The 10,308-nt window shown below is 41.2% G+C and overlaps 1 protein-coding gene across 1 annotated transcript; it reads right to left on the bottom strand.

Moving 5' to 3' along the window:
• Nucleotides 1–236: 236 nt before the first annotated feature.
• Nucleotides 237–9,988, bottom strand: si:dkey-67c22.2 (uncharacterized protein LOC792544 homolog). The gene is given in 13 exon segments (XM_034204011.1): nt 237–2,413; nt 2,618–2,710; nt 2,891–3,060; nt 3,063–3,368; nt 3,538–4,000; nt 4,002–4,050; nt 4,307–4,655; nt 5,019–5,808; nt 5,811–6,781; nt 6,864–6,940; nt 7,200–7,407; nt 7,934–8,030; nt 9,768–9,988. Coding segments are annotated over 11 exon segments (3,486 nt in total). The 5' UTR covers nt 7,962–8,030; nt 9,768–9,988; the 3' UTR covers nt 237–2,413; nt 2,618–2,635.
• Between the last annotated feature and the right edge of the window lie 320 nt (nt 9,989–10,308).

Genomic DNA, 10,308 nt, shown 5'->3' with positions numbered 1-10,308 from the left:
GTAACTTGGATTATTATTAGATAATGTAGAAATGTGTGTTCATGGGCAGGTCATTTGGAAAAACAGCTCTGGGGGTGAGATTTCTGATGCACATTTTAGCTTTAACAGATAAAAAGCTTAATATTCTTAAACTTGATTTGATTGAAAAACTGTTTTAAAATAGTCTTTCTGACTCCACGTGATATTCAGTCTTATATGATAAGACTGACTAGGTGAACACAGCATACACATGTCTATACAGATCATTGAGGTTTTTAATAATCATCAACACATCTATGTACAATGCAGGCAATGTCGTATTCAAATGAACCCCCCCCCACCCCCAAAAAAAAGAATCCTAAAATGCGTTGTATTCTTATGTTCGGTCATAAAATAGCTAAAGATTACCTCAGGGAATCAATTCAACAGCTCAAAAACGATTTTGGTACAGTCAGTAAAGTTACAGTTTGACAAAAAAGTAATACAGATTATCTACCACAGTTTACCAGCCCTGGGCGTGGGAGGTCCACACAGAAGAATAATAAAGAATTATTTCCCTCTCCAATGAAAATCAGTGGAAGATTCTTTAAAACGTAATCCCTGACATTTTTCCCAAAAGCGCCTAGTTTGTCTTTGTTCTTCAGGTATCTAATGGGACAAAAGCATTTTGTGAAACATGGACCCAGTTCACCCCGATGCAGAAGATCTACTAGAAGCCAGTCAAAAAAAATGCAGAAGTAAAGCAGATATTAAATGAGTTTGAGGTGTTAATAAAAACGGCTGGTTAGGGGAGATTATCATTATGTTTGCACATTGAAAATCTTCTCTTCTGTTGTGCACCAACTACAATGCGTAAAGACGTTTACATTTAATGTTTTTTTTAGTTTTTTCTTTCAAAAAGCATTAAGACAAATAACCTGATTGTCTAATACATAAGGAATTTAAACAATGGTTCAGTTTGGGATAGGCTCAACTACATACTGAATGTATGTAGTTGAGCCTATCCCAAACTGAACCATGACACATTGTAATTCCTGCATCTGGGGTTAGAGTTGAATACTCTATAACCACAGATGCAGGAATTACAATGTGTGCCTGTTTAAAAGCAACTGATATTAACCATGTTTTAATTATAAAACATAGCCTATTGTTTATCATTTATTAAATCACTGTGTGAAAGGGAAAAAAAGTATAAGGGAAGTGTCATTTAACCCATCTGGTTTCTCGTCAGAAAACAAGACATTGTCTCGTCAATCTAATCTTAATTGTGATCTTGATTTGGGATTAATTGGAGGTTCTGTTCTGTTGGCAAAGTCCAAATATCTGGAATCTCCAAGACCACTATCAAGCAGCATTGCTTTCAAATCAAATCAGATAACAAATGACAGAAATACAGACCTTTCAAATGTTTGCCCTTGACCAAAGGTCGTTAAAACGCTATCATGGCATCTTTTTGTGCATCTTAAATCATGTCATATATAATATTGCTGTGCAAAAATACACAACACTGCATGTTAGGAAATTGTTGTTACAAGTGGCAGATGAAATGTCCAATTGAATATACAGCAAACCATTTTTCTAAGTAAAAAACAATACCAACAAAGCCCAAAAGAAACACCAGAGATCAAAGATTAGGTTGTTGCCATTAAAAATAGAGGAAACGAAAATCACACCCAGGGCAGTGCTAACCGAATCAATTCTGTGTTGTAAATGAAGATTATGAATTCAAATCTTCTTTACAGCCAATAAATTCAATTGTTCCATTCCTTCAAAAATAATCAGATCCGACGCCCTGTACAAGGATTCACAACATGTTGTCAATCTGTTGGCCTGAAGACTCAGGCTTTTGAAAACACATGTGGGGATCTAGCAACACTTCCTCTGCATTATTCTGTTATAAAACCAGTGACTAGAGATAGCTGAGGGGAATGCAGAAGAACAAGGAAGCAGTCCCCACTGAACACAATTATTTAAGAAAGGATCAAAGTAAAATACATTTAGAGAAACTAATCTTATACAAAAACACTTGCGCCACTAGTTAGTTTGGTTTGTTTCCTCTTTAGTTAGTGACCGCTTAAATGAGCAGCAACACTGAGGTGGTGAAAGTCACTATATACACAAACAGGACTAACAATTCACACACAGAGACTCACTATGCAGTCATACAACATGTCAGTGTGTCCAGTTAACGCAGTGGTCTCACAGATGACAGTCTGAGTCTTTCTCTCTCACACAAACGGAAACAAACTGGGGATCTGGGTGGGGCAGTGGCTGGTGACGGCACGCCTATATTGTAATTGTGACAACATGGGTACTTTTCTTCTTCTTGGTGTATGAGACTCAGTCAGGGCAGCTGGCTGCCAATGAGAACTGTATGAAGGTAAGTCCTCCTTTATAAGCATTTGTTATATTTTCCTTCAGTCGAGGGGACTGGCTGTGTGCAGACAATGAGAAAGAAAGGGTCAAGTTAGGTCACCATTTAATGTCTACATAGAACATTTCATTTCCTTATAACTAAAACTTATCTATTTAATATGCAGAGCACAAGTGATTATAAAAATGAGCAAAATGGATTGAATAGAATACAAAGACAAGGTCACAGACAAAGAACTAGAAGAATTCACTTTGAAAATGTTACCTTGAGAGCTTTGCGGTTTTAGCTTTCGTCATCCGAGACATGGGGTCTAGCAATGGCCATCTCCTCCTTGCTGTTTGCAATCATCTTACACTTCTACAAAATCACACACAAAAAAAAATCAGTTACTCTTACTTAACACAACTGTGCAATTAAACACACAAAAATAACAGACCCACAGGACTTCCTTCAATATTCTTTCATGTGAATATTATTACTACAAAAGTATAATCAATCAGTGTTCAATAATAAACACAAATACAGCCCCCTACTCACCTCAGTAAGCTCCTTGATGGTGTGAATGTTAGCTTGCTGAGTGACCTTCCTCTTTGCTTCCACGATGTGGTCCATGTTAAGGGTTGGTTGTGGAGGGGCAAGACATGGGGGAGGCTTGTTAGTGATGGTAGGGAGCGGGGCAAGGGGAGGCATGGCTGCCAGGGCACCATATTGGTCAAGGCAGCGGTCATAGTAGCTGCTGTCATGCTTGCCATAGCGGCAGACATGGTGATGTTTGACATGTTGGGCATTCCATGCATATTGGGTATCCCCATCTGACCCATGTTTGACATATTGGACATCCCCATGCCCATTGAGAGAGGTAAGGGTAGCGGTAAGGAGAGGGGGGTGGGAGATGGAGTGGGTAGAGGAAGCTGGAGGATGGCTTTCGGCCGAAGACTCTCAGGAATGGGCACCCCCGCCTTAGCACACATGGCAGCAGCATTAGCTTTGGCTATCTCCAGTAATTGATCCTTATCTAAAAGAAAGAGAGGAGGGGGTAATGCAAAATGGTATAGATAAGTAAAATAAATAGAGTTAAGCATACAAGCAGTGTAAACCTTTAGAAATATTATACAAAAATTGGACCATGAATAAATGATAAATGTAATGTATGATTCTCATAGATACTATTAAAAGTTATTTACCCAGGTCAGTGAGGCGTGGAGGAGTCTTGCTGGTGCTGCGTCGTGTACGGGATCCTGAGCGGCGCTGCTTGCGGAGAATTAGAACTGGAGAGTGGCTGGGTTCCCTTTTCCACCGGTCTCGCCTATCAAATGAACGACTTCGAAACACCGGGCGCCTCCCTCGGCCCCTCGACCTAGACCTTCGTCTGCGATCAGAAGAGCGAGACCTTGAACGCCTGCTTCTGTCCACCGACCTTTTCCTCCGGCCTGTGGAGCGGCTCTTGGATCGCTTGCTTCTGTCTGCGGACTTGGACCTCCTTCTCCCACGGGCATTGGGTGAACGGGAACGCCGCTTTCTGGTTGGAGATCGAGACTTGGAGCGGCGAATTCTGGGCCGTGTCTTGGAGTGTGATCGCTTGCGCCGCCCGGTAGAGCGTGACCTCCGCCGCCGAGTGGGACTCCGAGACTTGGAACGCCGTTTCTTTCTTTTCTGACGGAGAGACAGAATCTCTTTTCTTAACAGGAGACTTGGACCTGAGAACACGGGAATTATAAGTCTGATAAGTAATTAAGCATATGCATCATCTGAACCTTTTAATTACATCTACAAAGTTGGCTTAGCATTGGGTCTGCAATAAGATGCCTTTCCAGTCTAATTTTATAAGGTCTTTAAACAATAATTACTGTAAGCTCTAGAAAGGTATTACATGTTGATCTCTTTAAGAACTCAAGAGAACTTGGATTTGATATATGGGACGGGCACATATAAACATTCACACACACAACAAACCTAGACTGCCTCCTTCGGGATTTAGACTTGGATGCTGATCGTCGGGGTGAAGAAGTAGAGCGAAGTTTTCTGCAATCCGTAGGTGAGGGTGACTTTTGCTTAACTGGAGAGGAAGAACCCGCTTCTACATCTGAACCTTCTGAAAGCTCGCACACGTCTGGGGCAGTGCCGGGTTCTCGAGATCCAGATCTGGACTTGGAAACATCTTGTTCATTGGATGAGCTGGCATCCTCTATCTGTTCCTTGTCGTGGTTCGGAGAAAACATCTGAATTAGCTCCTGCAACGCATTTGAGGGACTCTCAGCCTGGGGGATGGAGGCAGCTGCTGAGGGCATTGGTTTCCAAGCACCTACATGGTATATTAAGACATGTTAGAACATTTTAAGGAAACAAGTAACTGAGGGTACGAGATCCAGCTTTGCAGATATCTATACTTAAATATCTGTTTACACTACCAGTATTAAATACAAATTGACTGATTGGTAAACTGAGCAAACAAAGTGCAAGATGCTATCTAGCAATTCTGATTCTCCTAAATCCTGTGAGATCAAGTCAAATGAATATGCAAATAACATGTGCCTCTTCCTGGAGAATAGAAGTGAATTTAACTTTTTTTACAACAGTAGGCTCACACTCTTGGGAACTAAGTGAAGAGCAATTTTAGGAACAACGTCAATTTTCATTTTAAACAAAGCAAGGAAAAGACTCTGACCTGCTGTGGCAGATAATCCTTCAGTTTCTGTCTGCTCTGCCTCAGGAGAGGAAGGCTTTATCTCTTTGACAGGAGAGGAAGACGCAGATCTGGCTGGTGAGTTGTCAGACCCCCCATTACTTGACTTAGACCTGGACCTAGATCTGCTCAAGTCTGCTGAGGCGGATTTAGACGTTGACCTTCTTCCACCCTTCCTAGGAGATTTGGACTTATTCTTGATAGGTACTGGTGAGTTTGACTTTGACTGATGCCTTCGAGACAACGAGCGAGATTTGGAGCGCTTGCCAGACCTTGGTGGTGAACGATTTCTCCTGGCAGGGGAACGGGAGCGCCTCCGAGAGGGAGGTGTTTGGGATTTGGTCTGTTTGCGGGGACTCTTGGATCTTGAACGTCGACCGGGCTTAAGGACTACAACGGATCTTGACCGAGCGCGCTTGCTTTTGCGGGTCGAACGGGAGCGTGATCGGCGGGTTCTAGGGGGTGGTGACCTCTTTCGCCGAGACAAGGATCGACTTTTCGAGCGCCTACCTCCTGCACGTCTTCCCGGTGAACGTGTTCTGGAGCGACGAACAGGGCGTTTTGATCTAGAAGTTGAGCGACGAGTTCTCGTGACGGAACGCGACTTTGAACGCCTGCCAACTGCACCACCTCGTCTAGGTGAGCGGGCCCTGGAGTTCCTTCCTCCACGGGAACGTGACTCGGACCTTCGATTTCTCTTTGGAGATCGGGATAGAGAGGGGGACCTGCGCCCACCCCGTTTAGGGGATCGGGACACCTTTCTTTTAGGTGAGTGAGAACTTCTGCGGCGCTTTGGAGAAACAGACAATGAACTTCTCCGACGTTTAGGGGACTTGGACTTCCTTGGAGATTTTGACACCTTCTTCTTCGGGGTGATGGAGCGAGAGGTAGACCGGGACTGGCGGGCTGCTCTCTTGGAGAGATTGACTTCCTCTTAGATTTAGGGGACTGAGATTGGGACAGCTGCCGAGTCTTTAGAGGAGTTATGGACCGTTTTTCCTTAGAGTTTGACCTGGAATGAGTTCTTGACCGTTCTTTCATTGCAGTCGCTGCTGCTGCTGTTGTTTGCCCATCAGCCTGCTCCCTAATAGGAGTAGGTGTTGGTGAACGACTATGACCTGACCCCAACCTCTTAATATCTAGGTCCCTGGAAGGAGAAGGAGACCTAGAGGAAATGCCATCCCTGTCCCTTGTCTTCTGAACTGAGTTGGACTGCTCTTTCAGGCTTGGGTCATCTCTTGGGGTGGCACCTTCCTGTTTAGGGATAATGTCAGGAAGTTCATGTGCATGGCTGAATGTACCATCAGCATGACTACCGTCGATCTTAACCTGAACAGTCGCTGTCTGGGTAATATCATCGTGGCATGCGGAGGGTGACCGTACACTCATATCTGATATATTGTTGCTCGAGTCCTTCCCCACCGATGGGGACACATCCATTCCTGATAACTCCTCTTTTTTCACTCCAATTGATTCAGGTTTTTCCCCTCGTTTGCTTTTTGAAACCAGTTTGGCCATTGGTTCTTGCAGGTCAGATGCTGTAGCTGGAGAGTATTTAACATCAGCAGCAACTTTCTCTCCTTCACCTTCAGACTCAGAGCCTGAAGCTGAGCTGCTTTCAGATGGGGATCGAGATGAGGATTTTTTCTCCTGCTTTTCATCCTTCCTTCTCTTCTTTTTCTTCTTTTTTGCAGCATGTCTTTTGTGTTTCTTGGATTTTGCATCTCCCTCCATGTCTGCACGTGCTATAAGAACATTTTTATTTTTTATAAAAAACTATTATGAAAAAACAAATTAATTGAATGAGGTTGTGTCAGGGACTCCTACCTGTAATTACATCCTTTTTGCCCTCCTCCTTTAGCCCATCTTGGTCTCCAACTCCTGTGGCTGCTGCTATTCTGGCACTGCAAAAACAAAGAAAATGAAACAGTTTATGGGTTTCTTAGTTGTTAATTATAAAAATGCTTATCACAAATTAATAGGATTCTCCTTTATAGTTTTGGGATCCAAAAATCTTATTTAGGCAAAAAAGAACCCCATTGAATGAGATTGGTGGCTTTTCTAAGACAAATCTTCCTAGATAATACAGGGAATAAAAAAAAAAAAAACATATTCCAGACAATTACACAGAATATAAAACATGTAATGTCTTAAATAACAGACCTGGCTCTGGTGTTTCTGAGGGGCTTCTGTGGTAGTGTTGGCTCTACATCCGACTCAGCACCAGATTCTGAACTGCTCTCCTTTTCCCCCTTTCTCTTCTTCTTCTTCTTCTTGCTCTTGTGTTTTCTGTGCTTCTTGTTTTTCTTGTGTGGCGGATCATTCCCTTCCTTGGCAATTATGTCGTCTTTCTCCGGGGCCTCATCTTCACCTGGAGACAGGATGGCCAGTATTTCAGATAAATTAGCATTTGGCAAATCCATAAAAAGTACAAAACTTAGAGCAAGATATTTGATTTGTGCTGTGATTAAAATTAGCAATTTAATTTGGCTCCTTATAAAAGCTTGTGTAGATTAAATAATACATTTACCTGTGCAAAATGTTTAAGGTACACAAAGAGCTACATTTATATATTAAACAGCTAAGAGACATTTGGCAGATCTCAGTTACACTTCCAACTTGAAAAAACAGCACATGCCGATGGTATACCCATAGCAAGATATGGCATGGTAAACTTTATGTTATATTTGTGTGACTTTTTTCTTTATTACGTAGAGTCCCTATAGTTTGTTCTTTGCAGTAATGTTAACTTGTTTCCACAACAAAGAACATGCACAGTAAAGCCTTTCCAACATTGAGGTAAAAAAATACAGCTGAAGCGTTTGGGGGGTGGAAGGGTAACTAAAATAAACTAAAAGAAAATGTGGAAAACATGTAATTGACAATGCATCACTCACCTGAGGGGATGTCCACTGCACATTCCATTGTGCTGCTGCCCCTGGTTTTCTCAAAGGCTCTCTTAATATCACTGCTGTGCTTGTCCCTCACTCAGCACTGGAAACAAAAAGGTTTAAAACTTAAGCAAAAAATAATGCAGCTCCAACATAAAAAGATGAATGTATATATATATATATGCAATAGTCATGCTAGTGAAAAATGTAACCACATGCTCCTTACATGAACTACTAAAAGGGTTGTTCAGTCTGCTTTAACCACGCCAAGCCAATCAAGGACAAGATATAGCAGGCAAAGTGGAAGATGAATTAAGACTTCTCTACAAAATAAATTACAAAAACTTAACATTACATCTTCATGAAGGTAGGATTTATCACAGGTCAGTTGTTTTAAACTTCTGTTTTATATGACCCCTCTAGAAGTTCCTGACAAACATTGATATCAACACCATCTAATTAATGTGATATTTAATTTTCAGCCACATACCGTTGACCAACAACACAATTGGCAAAATAGGGAAGCTTGCCTCTGAACACAAAACCCTAGTGCTTTTTAATCATACAGTATGTCTCAGCACAAATATCAAAGATCGTAATACAACTGGTAAGATAAAAGATTAGCTGATTAGACTTTGCTTTTGATTTCACAGTTATGTAAACACAGTTTTCAGTTAGTTTCCAGCAAACTATTTCGAGAGATTACAATGTGTGAAACCAATCTTTACAATGCATAAGCAGTTGCGGTTACCAAGTCAAAATACATGCCTTAAAAACACTGATCAAAACCTACTCCGAAACCACATTCAAAGTTGACTGAGATATCCCATAAGATATGTTATTGAATAACATGTATACTGTTGGCCTTACACCTATCCACAAAGCGCTGTGTCTGCTGAAAGACTATCATGTGAATACGGATAATAATATACTCTTGAAAAAACACATTTTAACCAAAGCCTGTGTGCTTCACTCAAATATGTACGTTAGTTTCCTTAGATATAGAATTATAATACATTAGCCCTGCTTCGTAGCGATCAGGTTACGATACAAACATGTGAGAAGCACTGCTACTCACACAGTAGCGAAGAAGCCACATACTCACAATTCACTGAAATCACGTAAGATATGTATTTGCAGAAACAAATTACTTAAGTTACATACACAAAAACCGCTACACTCACATTTTAAGTAGCCAACATGTCAGCTTATGTAGCCAAACATCCAGGTGCCGAGCGTTACCGCTTCAGTTAATGCTAAAGCTAACGTTAGCCATCAAAGGTAACGTTTAGAAATGCTATATTACATTTCAAGTAACGTCTGATAACATTAAGTTAGCCCATTTGTTATCGATACAGTATGTCACAGTGTTGAGTTTAAACCTGAATTATATTACTACTTCATTTTCTTGGGTCAAAGCTGCACGGATAATGGAAGCAAAAAGAAAAAAGTTTCAAGCAGCAGCAGCAGCAGACACGTTAGATAACGCTGATCACTGCCGGGCCTGCAAAGCCGTAAGTAGCGTCAACATCCATTCATAGATCAATGCAGCTGGATAAGGATAATAATGGCTGTGAATACGTCTGTATACACTGGTATTCCCTCAAACCTTAATTATATTGCACGCTTACCAAATGGACAAGCTGTTATAGTACAACATGCTGCCTGCACGCCGCGGCCTAATCGGCGATCCACTCGCTCATCACCATTACTGCTTACTACGTTAGCATGCTAGTAGCTATTCAGCAAGCTAGTGTGCTAGGACTTTTAGCCGCCTCTTGTTTCAACAAAGCAAGTTCGCTTGCTCATGAAAGTTGTCTATTCTGTATCATATATTTACCCAGGTTGTTTTCGGTAGAAGTAGTTCCTGTGTTTAAAATGCCAGAAGTATGCAGTCCCGCAATGTGTAAAAAACAACAATGGTTGAATATGCTAACCGTTAACGTTAGCCTACAACCTTATCCGCCATGATGGAAAAGGTATCCCGAAATGCCATGCTTCGTGGTTTGAATGGCAGCGTCACTCACTGTCGCCTTGACAACTACACGCTCCACGTTAGCTAACTGTAGAAAACGGTGGGTCTATAATGTCTACTTCTTGGTTTTGTCTTGATGTGCGTTATTGTTTATTATTTTATATAATATACAGTGTCAATAAAGTATATCCTATACATGGATGTAGCCTATATCTGGTTTTGATCGGTTTTGATGCACCATTTTGATATTTATATCATCCTTATGTGTTGCTGGTTTTGATACCCTGGTCCAGAAATAAACATTATTTAATCAAGATGTATTTCTGATAGTTAAAATGACAAAAAATAAACGTGATGAGATGGTTATAGCTTGTGCTAAATGTAAATTGTCTAGTCAGTTAATATT

The sequence above is a fragment of the Gymnodraco acuticeps genome, unplaced genomic scaffold, assembly GCF_902827175.1.
Source record: "Gymnodraco acuticeps unplaced genomic scaffold, fGymAcu1.1, whole genome shotgun sequence".
Lineage (NCBI taxonomy): Eukaryota > Metazoa > Chordata > Actinopteri > Perciformes > Bathydraconidae > Gymnodraco > Gymnodraco acuticeps.
The sequence above is the reverse complement of the archived record's forward strand: the minus strand, read 5'-3'. Positions and strand labels throughout refer to the sequence as shown.